The sequence below is a fragment of the Pleurodeles waltl genome, chromosome 7 (assembly GCF_031143425.1).
Source record: "Pleurodeles waltl isolate 20211129_DDA chromosome 7, aPleWal1.hap1.20221129, whole genome shotgun sequence".
NCBI classification, from domain to species: domain Eukaryota; kingdom Metazoa; phylum Chordata; class Amphibia; order Caudata; family Salamandridae; genus Pleurodeles; species Pleurodeles waltl.
In genome coordinates this window covers 1,326,824,060-1,326,841,829 of record NC_090446.1, presented here as the reverse complement: position 1 = coordinate 1,326,841,829, position 17,770 = coordinate 1,326,824,060, and the positions used below count along the sequence as shown (strand labels likewise).

At 43.4% G+C, this 17,770-nt stretch overlaps 1 protein-coding gene across 1 annotated transcript in view; it reads left to right on the top strand.

Moving 5' to 3' along the window:
• TMEM143 (transmembrane protein 143) overlaps window positions 1-17,233 on the top strand; it is a 242,447-nt gene extending 225,214 nt beyond the window's left edge. Inside the window, exons 7-8 of the mRNA XM_069200678.1 lie at window positions 878-1,082; window positions 16,379-17,233. Of these exons, the coding sequence (XP_069056779.1) occupies window positions 878-1,082; window positions 16,379-16,539 (366 nt within the window). The 3' untranslated portion in view covers window positions 16,540-17,233. The remainder of the gene's footprint in view (window positions 1-877; window positions 1,083-16,378) is intronic.
• Window positions 17,234-17,770: the final 537 nt, after the last annotated feature.

Sequence of the window (17,770 nt, the reverse complement as noted above, 5' to 3'; positions counted from 1 at the left end):
TGAATATTAATGTGATAGGTGGCAATTTGCATCCCATTAGAAATGCCAGCCATCACTGAGATGGTGCCCTGCTGAGGTCCACAGACCACCATGTCTGTGATTGCTTTTAAATAAAGTAGTCTTTTTTTGTTTTTAAAATGCAAACCGTTTTCGTTTAAGGAAAACAAGAAGGTGTTAACAAAATTAACAGTATAAGTTCTGTTTTTTAAGAGTGGGGAGTGGTCCGCAGGAGCACTGTCTACTCTTAAAAAATGTTTTTGTCAACATTCACAAAGATGAAAGTGTCCCGTAGGGACTCCTTCACATTTGGAAATTGCTTACCACCTCTTTTGAGGAGATGGTAAAAGACTAATGCTATGCAGAGCTTGGTCTCAGAACATTAATACATACCACTACGATTTGGTATTTGGAATGGACGCCATAAGCATGCCCCTTACAAATATCAAATCCCAAACTCAAATTGCAATTCTGTACATAAAAAAAGCATTTTTGCAGGTGTAAAAGACCCGAATTGCAAAAGTATACATACGTTCTCATTGTTAATTGCTGTTTCCCACTTGGAGCATTGAAAAGATTTTATGCAACATTCAAGATTTGCAACAAACACACTTCCCACCTTCACAGTGATTCTGCTTAAGGCCAGTCCCCACCTCCGTCTTGCACCATGCACTGTAACTTTTCTGTCCTTCTTTGCTATAAGCAGTAAGGGTTATACCTAATTTACGAGTGTGACTAAAGTGAATATACAAAGCTTTTACTTAGTAATGTGCCTAATGTATCTAATCCTGTTGAAATCTGTTCACTGTGTTCTTAGCTATTTGATGCATTGTACAGCAGTGTTACAGTCTTAATCATGTGTGTTACTCCTTTTTTTTAGACCTTCGCTCAGCGACGGAGGGCACACTCCCTGGAGCTCGCCCATATGCTGTACTACCGCAGCACTTCTAATAATGCCGAGCTTCTGGGGGCTCTGACCATGCGGGCACAGGAAGAGCACGCCAAAGAGGTGATACTGGCACAGAGCTTCCTAATGCAGCTGAGAGCCTCCTCCAACACCACCAGCCTACATGAGTGTCCTACAGGTGTGTCTTAATAACTGCTTTGTCAACCCAGATCAATTGTTTCTGCTGGCTGCATGGTTGCTTCTGGGTGGTTCATCCTGGTGGTCGGGGACTACATTGAGACTGGTCATATCTCAAATCAGAAAGACATTACAAACTGAAGCATGTAGCTGATTCTATAAAAGGACCCAATGCAAGCCATAATTCTTCTGTTAGAAAATATACCATTCTCTGACCATACTTATAACATCTCATAAACACACCAAATTTTTAGTTTCCATATGAAGTTACAATATGTTCAGTACAGCATCAGTACCACCCCTCAGGCCCTTGTGGCATCGACTGATTCAAGTGACTTGAACCCAGGACAAAAGCCCAGCAGGTCCCTCCATAAGTTGTCCTCTACAAGTCACAATCACCAGCCCCCTCAAGACAGAGGGAGCTTGGGCCGGCATAACAGCTGGTCCCCCAAGCAACTGTGTCAGAGCCACCCAATACAGGGATTCCCCCTGGACCCACTGGGAGATGGGCCTTGTCAACCAGGCCAAACCTTGGTCCCCTGGCACAGCCACCATTCACCAATATACCCAGGGCCATGTAATGGAGTACCATGGGCGACTATGGACAATTTGTAGTGGGTGTCCCCAGCCTTCCAGTAGAGACTGTAGTATCCCTGCCCCCCGCTTGAGCTAAAGGGTTAAAATCCAATTCCATCTTGAATTTGCCTGCACTTATATTCTTGATGCCAAGGTTGACTACCTGTTTTGTGGCCAAATATGACTCCTTCCCTGCCATAGGCCAGGGTGGTTCCCCAACTGACCAGGCCTCCCCAGATTCTGTTGCTTAGCGTTGCAAGAAATGCCATGGAGCGAATGCCACCAAGCTTCTATGGAAAACTTGCGGCCTTGGGCTGACCAATTAACTCCATCCCTGTGAAACAACAGCTGTTGAGCGTTCAAGAGTCCTTCCTAACTTATTCAGGCCCTCAGGGAACTGGTACCATCTTGAGACAGCTCCTCTGGATGAGGTGGGACCATACAGTAGTCAAGCCCACACACTCCAAGTCCTCAAATAATGCACGTCTTCTAACATTGGTGATTCGTTGCCACCAACGTGGAGGATGATGAATGCTGCAATCTCACTGACAAGCTGGTGTTAACAAGCCATGCAAATATCACTACTTGCAGCCCAGTAGAATTGAAGGCCTGTTTCTGTTGCCTGTCTGTTAAACTGGATCTGAGCAAAAGTTGACTTTGAATGCCCCCTGAAAGCATGATCAAGGATCCATGCACACACTGTAGCCATGTGACCTAAAGAAAAAACTGAGAGAGAATAAATGTAATTACTTATACAGAGGCAGAACAAGTCCATTGTATCTACATCACTATAGGGAGCATGTAGCTTTTCTAACTCCTGCTTTCCAACCCCCCTTCCTGCCTCAGGGTAAAGCTCTGCTCCTATGAGGATGACACTGCCCCCATCCTAAAGGAAGGTTAACTGGTATTTAGTGGGTGGCACACCAATGATATGGACCTATAATGGGTGGCTGACACCTGCAGATGAATCTGCTGCAATTTGTGCATCACAGACACTTGGGGTCACCAATCATCTATGCTAGCCTCCTCCTTTGCTGTACTCGTGCTGCTCTCACAAATTAATGTAAGGCTAGCAAACACCGTTTTGTCACCAATGTCAAATCCCTCCACATTTCCAGACTGTTTAAGCTTGTAATGTTTGATTATTATATGCATGTATGTTTTAGTAATCTACTGAAATTGTTTAGTTTTCTAAGCCAGCTGCGGATCCACCCGAGAAAGAGTTGCCTATGCCAGGGGTCGATGACCTCCAAGTTAGTAACCCTGCATTTTAGAGTGATAATCAAGCCTTACCCGGTGTCCTCAGGAAAGGGAGGGCCGAGGCGGATTTTATTGTATTAAGGAGCGTTTTGAGAAGGCGGTTGTGAAAATTCAATCACCCTCCTTCATTTTGTCAGAAGAGGTGGGGAGATTAAATGCTGACTAGAACAGCACGTAGGTGACCCTCTTGGATTAATTTGCGGTCTTTAGGCTCCCTGTCGACCCTGACATGTTACTGCCCTGCGTGCCTGTGCGCTTTACAAGAGAAAAGAGTTCTCCTCAGTCAGCAGTAGAGACACACCCAGGCTGACAGACAGAACCAACCATTGGTGAGGCTGGCCCAGTCGGAGAGCATCATTGATCCCCGAAAAAGAGGAATTCTGGTGCTGAAATTGGGCAAAGGCTGCGCTGGCAGTCATCAGGGGCAACCAGGCAGTGATGTGTGATCAGGTATACTTGCCCATTATTTAACCTGTCCTGCTGCCCCAGACGACCACCCAGGAGACCCCGTCGGTCATGGTGCAATCAGTGACTGCTAACTGCGGGAGACTGCGAAATACAAAATGTGCCCACGGAACCTGACCGGTCCAGTCCAGCCCACACCCGTCTCCAGTGCTTGCGATCTAGCTCCTTTGCCCCTTGTCCAAACTAACCCTACTCAAAATTGTATTTCATTTAGGGCGATAAACTATTTACCTTCCGGGTGCTCATGGTTGCTGCACAATGACTTGTCTTGAAACCACCCATTTGACACACAATTTTTGTAAGTTTTTAGTTATCCTGTACTTTTTATTTCTTAATAATTACCAATTTTCAATTGAACCATATGCCGAAACGGAATTCAGCTTTTGGTAGTGAAGTGAGCGTGCAGATTTAGCTGAATTGAAGACGTTTTTCATTCCTTGAAGGAGAAATACAGAACACACAGCGGAAAGCTGAACTGATCAAGAACCACCAGGGGTTCCACAGTGACAACAGCACGAGTCACGGTGATGTTAAGACATCAAAATGTAATCGAAGCCCTAATAAAGAAATGCTGAATACTGTGAATCAAAGCGATGCCAGTGTAAAGAGGCAAAATGGCTGAGTAGCTAGACTAAAATGAAAATAGTGAGGACACAAAATAATGATTATGTATATATATGTCACAAATTGATACAAATTAGACACAAATCTTTTAAATCAAACTTAATAAGAACAATGTACATGTAAGTAAGGAGGAGAATGGTCTCTCTCATTTCACCCTGTTATATAATGCAGATTTGTCGGGCACACTGTCGCCCAGGAGGGTATGCTCCGCCCCCTTGCTAACAAATAACAACATTGATATATTAAAGATTTTTTTAACAACATTTGGGTGTTTCAAATGGGATTTAATTGTGGCTTCTTTCTGACACCACCCCCACCCCCCAATCTTTCCGACCTCCTGTACTCTGTGCCTGCTAGATATTTTTCTGCAGTGTTCTCAGTTCTGAGCCTTTCCTCACAAGGCGTACGGTTAAAACCAAATAGCATTTATTTTGGTAGCCCATCTTTGCACTTTCTCTGTGTTTATCCCGGTGGACATGTGGGGCCCAGAACTGGACACAGAGTCTAACAGTGGGCTCCAGCACTGGATACAATACGTGATGTGTGGGCAATTGAGTTGAATACTAATCTTTAAATGGGGATTTTAGAACTTAGTATCGTCCTGTGCCGTGCTATTTATGTGTCCTGTGGCCAACCACAGTCTGCTAGGTCTAACTTGTCAACCCAGCCAGTCTGCTAGTTATACCTCGTCATATGCACCCCAGTATTCTCTTTCATTTAATATTTTTTTTTAAATTCATAAACATTATAATATTCCGCCCCTGTGTGGGATCCCAAAATTCATTCGATTTCAGTTCTAATATTTTACATAAATTTAAATAGCTTTAATTTAATTAATTAATTAAATAAACTAATTAAAATCAGGTTTATGACACTATATAGTGATAATGGTCAAGGAAATCAAGTAGGTAGGTGATACTTTCAAAGGAGTGAATTTTCACGCTACCCCTTTATGGCTGCAGGGAGCACAGTCCACCAGTACTGAACCCTAAAGCTCATCAAACTTGGCTTTCAAATAGGAAGTATGTCTGTTCTCGAAAGCACCTTATCTAAATCATCATAAACGCTGAAAGGGTAATAGAATGCAAAGTGTTGTCTTTGTTTCAATCATACTTCTCCTCCTCCCTCTGATTGGTCTTTGAATGGATAAACCTTTTGAATAGAGTCCCTGCACCAGATAATTGCCTTTAGTGAATGGTTAATGGACGGGATTTAACACCTCTCAAACTCTTGGTGTCTCCCTTTAGGACGAATGGTCTGTACTTGTAAATGGTGGCATACTTTCTCTTTTTGCTATCATGTTTCACCTCTTACTGCACTAAGCCGCACCCCCTCAAGTCTCTCAGGTCTTTTAGCCACTTTCCTGGAGTTGGACATGTCATACGTGGTCATGTAGTCACTCACCTGCAAGTCGGCCTGAGACAGACAATAGCTTTCCCATAGTGAGAACATTGCACAATCCCCTTTCTCTTCCATTTTTTATTCCCATTGACTACCCAATGTCCTCTCAGAAAATCAAAATTGGCTGAAATACTGCAGCGTGGTGGTGGGAGTTGAGGGTGGCTTGGCTGGTGGAAAAGCTCTGAGAGTACTAATTCAGGAGCTCTACAAGACTGAGGCCTTGTGGTCGCCATCTGGATCACGCCCTCTTATCATACTTTCTAATGCAAAAAAAGGACTAAATAAGTAGTTCATGTCAACAGATTGATCAGTAAAGAGCATAATAAGGCATGGTAGCACCTTATCAAATGTTCCACCGGCTCAAAGTCGGAGAGTAGTCTAGTAGTTCTGCATGATACAGACTTTACATTCCAGTTGCAAGAAAACATAGCAAGTTTCAGAAAAAAGTCACATTTAGAGAATAATGTACTCTAATTTGGCCTCCAGTCAACCCACAAACATTATTAAGTGCACAGTGGTTATGGAGGCGGGAGGGTGTTGGCTTATCTGTGAAAACAGGGTATAGTCAGCTAACAAAAATTAAACAACTTGTCGCTTTTTAAGTTGGCCGATTATCCAGTAGATATGACCACATCTGAAGAAGCTCTATTTAGGCAAATAATTCCTCCACATATTTCAAATCTGTTTAGGCATGTTCTTATCTAACAGCTCCACTTAAGTCACTTAGCCAGTGAATCATTATTCAACTCTTTGCTTCTAAGACACTCAGCGTTGCAAACGTGTGCCTAATTTTCCTTTCTTCAAGTGTGCAATTATTTAAAACTGTTTTGGCTCTAATGAGACCAAGTCACTCACCACTTGCTGCAGTCTGATTCCATACTATCCCAATAGCCTGTATGTTGAGGCATTGCCACATTTTGTGTATAAAGTTTGTCTCCCCTTGTAATACCTAGGGCATGATGATGGACACTTCTTGGAAGTTAAATATGTTGTGTACATAGTTAAACAGAACCAGCTTAAATCTGAGAGTCTCCCCCAGCATATCTCAGAAGGACGCCCAACCTTGCATTGCTATTCTGGCTTGTCTCTCATATTGTAGAAATTGTTGTCAACTATTCCTGTGCCTCTTCAAAAATTTGAAATTGCTATTGGAGATCATGTCCACTTTTTTATCGCATCCACCTACTACCTTCTTAGAGATGTCTTTTCTCATTCCTCTTAAGGTTGGCAATACCCTAAGAGAAGGTCTTGAGTGAACATTGTCTTTCTAACTTTGTTAATCAACTCCCAGCCACACCTTCCCATAGGTAGACTGAGTCCTCCAACAGATCTTGCAGTTTTGAAGTTTCTTAATACGTATAAAAAAGTAATGCCCAGTCCTCCCTTTCCGTAGGATTGTTTCAGGAGTTCCAGTTATACTTTACGGTGTTTCCCTGCCCATGCTATCTTAACCAAAAAAAGGTCCAGTTCTTAAAATATCTTTGCTGAAAAGAGACACATAGTTTTATTCAGGACATACAGGCATCGAGATAGATTAATTATTTGTGGTACCTGCGAAATCTATTTCCAGAATTCTGCTGATTGTTTCAAGCCATCACTGCCCCTGCCCCTGCCCACATTCTATCTAAACACATCGGTTGTCACATGTGCCACCGGAATCCCTACATATTGAGATTTGTCTGTTTGCTATGTTATGTTCAGGACTAACAGTAATTCTCAGGATGTTCCTACTAGACCTTTCAAAGGTAGATAACATTATTTATACATATTGGTGTGCAAGCATCATCCTGCTCCAGGACTTTCAGTTACTAAAGTATGACGAGGAAAGAATTTGTCATGTCCAGCAGATATAGTAATGTATTGTCAGCATACATCAATGCCACCTTTGTAATCATTCCTGTTCAAGAGGTTCCTCCTTAGCCTACCAATAACGTTTCCATCACACACATGCAAACAGAAGAAACGAGCAGGGACAACCATGGTGATTACTTCTCTTCTGGTGACTACTTCTATTCTGGGTACATCCCTCTGTGATCACTATGTCTTTCCTGACCCTTGCCATGGACGCTACGTACACCAGTTGAGCCCTGTTAAGAAAGTTCACATATTGCAATTCTTCAAGCATCTTGCCAACTATTACTATATCAAAACCCTTTGCGATATCTAACACAGACACTACAGACTTGCTTCACAGACTCCCCTTCACCCATGCTCAGTTAATTCATTATTTCTGCTTCTGTGTTTCTGGGTTTACTAACTAAAAAATTACCCCCATAAGCCTCACCATTAGAGTTTTACTAAGAATCTTCATATCAATTTAATAATTGAGAGGGATCGATATGACAAGCAGCCTAATAGTTTTTTTTTTGTGGATAAGGAGTTTATTATCATCCCCCTCATTGTAACTGACAGCACTAGCCATCTCTTTGGCCTCCATTAAGTCTATACTCCACTACATATTGAGAAGCTGAATACGATTCTGCCGGTTTTGCCTCCATTCATCATCTTCTCTTCGCTCTTTGGTCAGCCTAGGAAATCCTGCAATCCATTTGAAATCAGGCTGGAGAAGCTTTGTGTACACTTGTTTCAAGTAAAGTCTAAAACATTAATACCTACTTGAGTGTTCAAACAGACCCCTGCTGCAGTTTGTAAACATAATATATTGTCACACTGTTGTTTCCTATTGAAGAGCCAAGACAATAATGTCACAGTTTTGTCTTCTTGTCTTGCAGACTGTTGGTTTGGTACATGTAAAATGTTTCCCCGGGTCTGCTATATCTATTGTGTAGCAGAGAGAAAAAAAAATAGGGCCTGATTCTAACTTTGGAGGACGGTGTTAAACCGTCCCAAAAGTGGCGGATATACCACCTACCGTATTACGAGTTCCATAGGATATAATGGACTCGTAATACGGTAGGTGGTATATCCGCCACTTTTGGGACGGTTTAACACCGTCCTCCAAAGTTAGAATCAGGCCCATAGTCTTGATCCATAGGGTGCTGGCCTTACTTTGTAATCATAGGGCCAGCTCTCTCTATAGCCTTTGTCAATACATTCACCATTTTCTTTCTAGGGTATATTTTTTGATAATGCTTATTCTGCATCATTCTATGTAGAGTTCATTATTTTGCTAAAGAAGTGGACAATACACTTAGCCCCTCATTGTGATATTGGCGGTCTTTTTGGAAGACCACCGTACTGGCGGCCGCCAAAAGACCGCTCGGTGGTGCGGGGGTCTCACGACTGCCGTATTACGAGTTAGAGACCGAAGCCCGCTAGATCACAGACACAAACCCGACACTGCCAGGCCGGCTGAGGGTGGGAGAAAGGCTGCTCCACGGCCAGCACTGCCACACCGCAAGGACTCTGCCCACCATATTACGAGCAGTAATTTGGCACAGCGGTCCTTGTACGGCGGTGCAGCATTGGCTGTGAAAGCGCCGACATCCACCCCCTCCCTGATGACCACCTCGACGTGGGCTGCTGTGCGGCCCAGACAGGTAGATGGAGCGACCAAAAGTGTTTGGGGGGTGTGGCAGGTGCATGTGTGTGGTGTGTGCGAGGATGTGCGTGTGTGTGTGTGCGTGTCGGAATGGTTGTGCCTGCGTGTGTCACTGTTTGTGTGCATGGAGGGGGAGTGTGTGAATGAATGCGGAGGGGGATATGTATGAATGCAGAAGGTGGTGGGTGTATGTATGAATGCGGCGGGGGCTGGGGTGTGTATGAATGCAGAGGGGGATGTGTATGTGTGAGAGCGAGTGGGGGTGTGTATGTCAATGTGAGAGTGAGTGGGGGTGCATGTATGTCTGAGAGCAAGTGGGGATGTTTGCGTGCAGTTGAGTGGAGGTGTTTGTATGTATGCATGCAGTCTGGTGGGGGCGGGGGTGTTTGCAACTGTGGACAGGTGGGGGGGTGCGTGTGCCGGCAATAGGAATGAGGATTCCTGTTGCCGGGTGCATTGCAACCAGGGTTTTCATGGTGGGGCGATGCCACAAAAAGCCTGGCGATTTGCTACCTCCTAATATGGCCAGCGGTCTTAGGCTTAAGACCACCGTCCCGGAGGAAATCACCAACGGCCTCGGCGAACTGGCCGGACCGGCGGGACTGGCGGCGTGGGTGGTGTTTTGGCTTCGGCCAAACCGCAAGACTTGTAATGCGGTGGTCTTTACCGCCGGGTCCACAGCAGTTAGACCGCCACCGCGATTGTGTCGGTCTTAAGGCTGCCACACTCATAATGAGGTCCTTAATATATCATCAGAGAAAAACTAATCATTTATATTTGCTGTATAGATTTACGAGTGGCCCTTTAATTGTGATACATTCACAAGAACGTTTTTGCAAGTGGATCAGAATTACAAATGGTGCAACGTTTATTGCACCTGGTAGTTACCAACTGTGATAAAGATCATACCATTCGTTAAATTTAAACAGGTCAAACCTGTTGGAATTTAAAAAGAGAAAAAAGGGTAGGGTTTCACTGGGACATCCAGATTATGATATGGTAAGCACCAAAATTCAAATTATTCCCCAAAAACTCAGAATATGCAATAAGTACTACATCCTAACACGTTGGTATCTGATTTTACCTATGCAAAAATTATCGTATCAAAATGCTGTGTCACTTATAACAAGGGCCCTAAATTGCAATCATTCTGACTGTCAAGCAGACCATACACAAGAGCTACTCTCTGCGTCTTTCTGCATCTTACTGACCCTGCTGCCATCCATTTAGTATTCTGTCTAGGATAGGTAGACTTTGAGGCTGAAAAGAGCTGTCATCCCCATTTCCTGTTCGGGCTAACATATTCTGGTGCCATCAAGTGGGGCTGCTGAAGGATGGCAAGCACCGTGCAGAGCTTTTGTATTTATGAAAATATGTTGTTAAGAGATGTATACTGTCCCACCGTCACAGTCATGTAAATGTGTGCATGTGATAAGTGCCTGAATGTGTAGAGTATGACCCTGGATCTTGCTCCTCTCTATATGTTTATTTCTCTCAGTGTCATTATGTAAGAGAGAACAAACTCTATAGTAACCTTTAGTCTTCCCTATTTTTTACTGTGGGAGTTCGCTACTCAGCTCAGCTAGCATTGTGCAGTACTATAACCCATTAGCTGCTCGTTGCCCCAGCATGCTATCCAGCTTTACTAAAGAAAATGACAAGACCTCAGAAAGATATATATGTTCTGGCGGTAGTCAGTAGGTAGGTATGGTTAGTACCAACTTTTCCCATAGATGAAGCATGTTTTGTTTTGATTAGAACTTTGGGGCCGTTTGACAAATCTTCATGAAATTTTCAAAACTAGTGTACCAGTTACTTCAGTTGCTGTGTGGAAAGTTTCAGGGTGGTTCGTCAAAGAGCGGCCGTGAAAAGGGGGTGTCTTAAAACGCTTTTTCCCCTTTCTACATCTATGGGAATTTTGCAATCTTTAGACACGGCTACAGCCCGAACCACTGAATGGAATTACACGAAATTTGGCAGGAAGCTAGATCTTGGTCCATAAATTGTGCTTTTTGGAGTTATAGTTTCGTAACATACGACTTAACAATAACAGCTGAATTTCTATGGTTCTGTGGGCAGCAACTCTGTTTCCGTCTGCCGGCCCTGTGGTGATGTCAGAATACTGCCGGCGGTGTCCTGACTCACTGACTCCTGGCTTGGCTGTGTCAGCGGTATTACTGCAGCGTTTCGGCAACGGTTGGAATGTGGAGGATCGGATCGCCACTACTGCAACGGTCCGATGGCCACCCCGAGTCTGGTGGTCTCAAGACTGCCAGACTCGGAATGAGCACCCGAGTGTACAGACAGCATTAAATAATTTGCAGAGACAAGTACTGTTTGACATTGAACTGGAAAACAAGATCCATACTATCTTGAAAGAAGTGACCTTGCTGGATGCTGACCTGAGGGAGGTAGTGTAAATTGTTAAGGAGCGGGAAGAAACAGTTGGGCACCTTAATGAAAATGTCTGGAAGCTGCGTGAAAATGTTAAATTACTGTCAGAGTCAGCAAGGCGAAAAATGCAAAATACTGATCCAAAAGGATAAAATTGTGATTTCTTGAGTTTCTGATCATGCAGAAGGGCCACAACTGTTACAATTTTGGAGAAGTATATTCAAACAGTCCTCAAGTGAAACCATCTGCCCTAATTGTAATCCAAAAAATGGGCATACAGGGAGGTCAAGCCAGGGCTATCATTGTTTGTCTATACCATTTTAATACAGAAATGCCATTTTGCAGCAGGGAAGGTGAACATATGAAACTGAATTTGAAGACTGCAGAGTTTTAATTTTTTCAGAATAAAGTCAACAAGTATGAAAACTGTGAAAACACTTCAAAAATCCAAAAGAACAAATTACTTGCCTTTGGTAACTACCTTTCTGGTGAATACACCTAACTACAAATTCGCCAAAGCCCCAGACTATATCCAGGAAAACCTTTTCCAGTGATTGATCCCTTGCACTGATAGGTGGCCTTCTCTACATATCTGAGGGGTGATGCAATAGTGTCTGTTAAAGCTGTGGATGGATGAACAAACAGCAGCCTGGCTAATGGCCTTCAGAGGGACACTCCCTGCTTAAGCAGTACTGTTGGTCCTTACGAGACTCCTCTTAGGATGCACATATGTATACAAAAGGCTATCTCTCTGGTGAAGGTCCATTTCTGGACTGCAGTTCCCTTTTTCGCACTAGGAATCCAACAAAAAGCTGGTAGTCCACCAGCTGCTCCTTGGTCTTGTACAAATAGAAACTAAAGGCTGTCTTAGGATTCAGCCGCTGAAGTCTCTCCTCCTCCTTAGAGAGATGTAGCAGAGAAAAGAAAGCAGGGAATGTTATCAACTACCCCACATGGAAGTGCAATATCAGCTTTGGCAGAGAAGATACCCAAGTCCAGAAAGAAGGTGGTATACGATGAGTGCACAAAGAGATCCCACAGTTCACTGTGACAGTGCCTTGAAGTGATTGTAATGAGTATAACGTCCTTAAGGGTCAGCAACCTAAAAGACCAATTGTGCACAGGCTCAAAATGTATGAGCTTCAGGAAAGTAAGTAACAGATTAAATTCCACTGGGGCATAATGAAAGGTGCAGGAGTAAACAAAAGTGTAAGCCCCTTCAAAAAACGGCATCACAACAGATGATTTAAAATAGGGAAGGTTGATCAGGCAGAGGAAGGCCGGAAAGGGTGGTGCCCATGTGAAAGCCTTGCTGGTTCAAGAACAGAACAGAGTGGTAAATCAGAGCGATTCACCTTAAGTGAATCGAACCAACAATCCTTGCACTAGGCATCAAAATGCCCTGCAGCTAGAATAGATCAACATGGTAGATGGGTGGCGAGCAGCCAAGATGACATCTACCACCTCTGTAGGCAAGTCAAACCCACTCCACTAATTCCACTTATTCTACAGGCATTAGGTGTAGGTGGTCGATATTTGCATGTATAACCCTTCCCTATTGCTGGAGGGCACATACATAGACTCAGACGCTAAAAGTAGCCGATTAGAACAATATTAGAAATTCTGACAGCATTCATTATATAGCCATTTTATGATGCACGTACACATGCAGTTAACTTGCTTCAAGAAGGGTTTTCACTACGAGAACAAAAGTGGAACGGAACAGCGGAGGAGCTCTGGCAGTTTGTCATGTCTGATTAGTCTTTTTAAATTGAATTATCAACACAAGGACTGGAATAATGAAAATGCTTAAAGAATTCCCTGTTAGTTGCTGGCTTTGCTATTTCCCCGATTACGTAACCTGCTGGGAGTGCGCTTTTGCAATAAATTACCAGACTGTCCAGCCGGTAAAGCAGCACCACTGCACATTGGAGCCGGTCTGTGTGACTAAAATGGATTGTCACATTTCGAACATCAGATTGGACATTTTCAGCAAATCCGACAATTTTACTTTGAATTTGCCTAAATAGGTCATGCACTTTGTTTTCATTATTTTGTCTGGATCCAGCAACCCACTTGGGGTAATATGATATAATGTGCAGGACTACCGTAACCAGCGTGCACTTTGTAACTCACTTCAGAGGCCCACTGGGGCAAGGCTGGTATTTAAACAGACTAATCAGGTGCCTGCAATTAAACCAGCTGAAGAGCCATGCACTCGGTCTTTTAACAAGGAAAGAGATGTCTGGAACACCTCCAGCAATGGCTGCACCTATGAGGGTGAAATACTGATGAAGGGATTAACCCACAAACACGTGTCCAGAGATGAATTAACAACACAAGGCCTGGAATAATGAAAATGCTTAAAGAATTCACTGTGAGTTGCTGGCTTTGCTATTTCCCCGATTACATAACCTGTTGGGAGTGTGCTTTCACAGAGGACAACCTTGTTTTGTAATATATATATATATATATATATATATATATATATATATATATATATATATATATATATATATATATATACTTGTGCAAGCTCTTTTTATAGAAGAAAAGTGCATATATAAAGAAATTGTGTTTGCAGCCTGAGCAAGGCTAGAAATGGCCAAGGTTGGACCGCCGTGCGGCATTTCAACATCCCCGCTGGGCCGGCGGGCGGGAACAGAGTTTCCGCCCGCCGACCCAGCGGGGATGTCGGCCGTAACATTGGAGCTGGCTCCTAATGGAGCTGGCGGTGTTGTGGCCGTGCGACGGGTGCAGCTGCACCCGTCGCGCTTTTCACTTTGTGCTGTGCGGACAGTGAAAAGCAGGGTGGGGCCCCCAGGGGCCCCGCGCCTCCCCTTCCCGCCAGCCTTTCCATGGTGGTCTCAACTGCCATGGACAGGCTGGCGGGAAGGGGAGTCATTATCCCCCGGGCAGCGCTGCAAGCAGCGCTGCCCTGGCGGGTTATAACCGCTGGGACAACAATGGCGGAAAACCTCCGGTCCCGGCGGCGCGACCGCAGCGCTACCGCCGTGGTCATAATATGCCAATTTGTACTGCCAGCCTGGTGGCAGTACAATCGCCAAAACAACCCTGGCGGTCTTTGACCGCCAGGGTTGTAATGAGGCCCTTAATTTCTTTTTTCACCCACAAACCTTTTTTTCTGAAAGGAATAATAAAGGGAATGCAGGGCAATTCTAACAGACTGCACAATCAAAAGCCATAAAACTGGCACTGCCTGTAAAGACTCCACCCTTCCTCCAGTGTCCCGTCTTTTACCAGAGGTGACTATTAGGTCAGTTCTCTTTTATGGCTCCTGGCAACAAGAATGTGGTGCACTGAGTTCAGCCTTTTGTGGGGGTTTTTCCTTCAAAAACTCTTTTGCAACCTGGATTATTCCACCTAACTCAGTATCCTTTAGGACTAGGGTTGTTTTTTTACCTGTTTTATGACTGGATTCATGATGTCCAGGAAGATCTGAAAGACAGGCAAAAAATAAGGCTTCAGTCCTCTGTCAGAAACTATTCTTGACTTTATCTGATTCACCTCCTCTGAGACGATCACCCGTTGATGACATCAGTACCTTTAATGAGGTATATTAGTAAGGGGAGCAGAAAAGCTTTGCAACCCTATTTAGACACCTAACACTTGTACCTTGGTAATCTTTGAGACGTTTCCTCACTGGCCATCAACAAGACCTTTTTTGCCTTTTATCCTGTGTCTTTAGGACCCAGCAATGCAGAGACTTGTTTCGTCAGCATCTGCAAAATCTGCTCCTATTAGGCTGCAAAAAATATATAAAGGTCCGGATCCGGACCCTCTGTTTTCTTTTCTTTTAAGGATCCACCTTGTTTTTCAGTGATAGTGTCTGCAACGAGGAAATCATGCAGTTGCTCCTTCTTCCTCTGTTCCCACAAGTAAATTATGCACTTTTTTATGTGCCTGTGGTACTGTAGTAGTGTAGGGTTGTGCAGCTCACTCGGTACACCTGGTAACAGCATATGTGGTTCTGCAGGCATGTGCTGCTGATGCTTAAAACGTCTAGTGACAGACTTTGGTACTGCAGGATTGTGCTGTTCACTATCAATCTAACCTTAGCTAAGCCATTAGGTCTGGGTTTCATGTGGTGAACCATACATTTAGTATGCATGTAACCACGCGGTTCAATGTCTTAACACATGAAAACGAAACCTATTAGCTTAACTGATTTGTGGTCTGTACCTTTATTTTCTGTATTTTAAGTTTGTTATTTTGTATTCTGTTTTTAGATGTTAATCTACAGTAATTCATATTTTTGTCCTCTAGATAAAAAGTAATTAAAAACAGTAAATAGAATTAAAAACCATGCCATGTTGATTAGCATTGTAAAGAAATGTCAAGGTTTAGCCGAATTTTGGATGGAGTCTTGTCACATATGAGAGCAAATGTTGTTTAAAAAGACACAACTGAAGACCTCCCTGTTAGCCACTGTTGGTTATTGCCAAATAATTACCGAATCATTGGTCGGCGTTAGGTTTGGAATGTAGTCCTTCTAATGCGATTTCATTGTTCAACCCTGGATGCCACTGACAACGGCCAGTGTGTTGCGTTGTCAATAATGCAGACTGAAAAGTGTCAGGGACCTAAATCTATGTTAAAATCCACCATGAAGATTTAAGGGTTGGGAGGTCAGTAGTCAGGGATATGAAGGCCTCCCAGGTAGGCAGCAATCCATTGGCACTATGTTCAGATGCATTTTTGTTGTTCCTGACTGAGCAGACAAGAAGGTGACTTGAGTAGGCAGAGAGATGGTTAGGGAGTTTATTGAAAGTCCATTATTTAAATGCTACGGTAACTGGTAAGGCCTGGCTTATACAGCTTTATGAATTAGGAGCACACAGGAATAGAATAAGCTTTAATGTCGATGTACCTGTGCTGTATAGAAAATAAAGTTGCAAAATGAGTTTTTCGATTTTCTTAGATAATGATTGTTGAAAGAGTTTAACCAGATCGAAGATGAGCATGCTGCATGCAATGAGATTTAGAGGGGTTGAGGGTTGTAAAAGAGATATCCATTGATGACTGTTCTCACTACATAACTCCTTGTTTTTAAGACGTTATAACCATGGAGCAAGTAAAGGCAGAAGTCGAATCTTGGCTTCAAAGAAAATCTGGCCTGGATATTACGTTCAACATTGATCGAGCATTTGAAAACCTGCAGAGACTTCACTTAGAGCCTCGGAAGAAGACAGAGAACAAGCCAGATCCAGCTTAAATCCCATCGTGCAGCCAAAGTACTTCGAGTGAAGCAACAGAGTTAATGGACCATCCTGGTGGTATACTGGCTTTGTTGAGCACACCAGAATCAGACTGTGTGCCTAAGTATTGCTAGACCGCTCTAACTTGAGAAGCCAGCTGTAGGATAAGGGTATGAGTACTCAGCTCTTGCATGCAGGTTCTCATCTGGTCACAGCTACACACAGCATAAGAGATGGGCTGCCCGCATTGTGTTGATACGTATTGCCCAAGGGGATAGGACTCTGCGTCCTGGTGGGATGAACTACTGCTACAAACATTTACGTTCAGCAACAACATTTGCATGTGTTTGCTGCTGCATTCTATGACACTTTACAAAATTTGGGGGGGGTTCTAGCTCACAGCAACCTGCATCTTAAACTTTGAAAAGCAGCTTGTTTTGAGTCTCTCCTTTGACTAGCCGCTAGTCTTTCTTACACATGTTTTTGCTTGACGTTCTTTAATGGTGTGATGCTAATTTTCAGGTGTACTATTGCTTTGTCTCGTTGTTAGCACTCCCAACATCCTCTCCATGATGAGGCATATGTAGGTCCTCCAACACTGTGTGTTTTGTAGGGTGAGATTCTTCAGCCGTCAGGCAGGATCAGCTTGTCTGCAACTTGTATTTCTGCTTCCGTGAATGGATCAGTGGAAATTAAACTACACTTGAAGAAGTATGCAGTACGTGGGGACATTATTTCCATTTTTGAGTTTTAAATTTGGTTTAAGTTATCCATTTTTGCAGTCACATTTGTCTCAGTAATTGTTTCACCACTGTATAATCCGTATATTATTGTTTTCCTTCCAAGTACTCCTTTTTATTTTTAAAAGCTACTTTTTGAAGCATAATTTTACTGTTTTGAGATGGGCACGAATTTAGCGTCGACTTGGTTTATATTACAAAAGTGAACTTTCAAGTCGATATGATAACCATGCCCTAAGCATTGGATAATAGTACTGTGTTTAATGTCAGGTCATGGCACTTGCCTCTTGCTTGAGAAAGGCAGATAGTCCCTGGGAGTCACCTTGACTGGCTGGAAAATGGTAGCATTTCCTTCTTCTCCTGTCATTAAAAAAAAGCGCTTTGCGCTTTCAGGACCTAGAAGCAGAAAAAATGAAGTCCTTTATTCTGTGCTGTACTCTTTTTTTTTTTTTTTTTACATATGCAGTCCTCGGTGTCCATACTGACCGTTTTTAGTGCTTTAAAGATC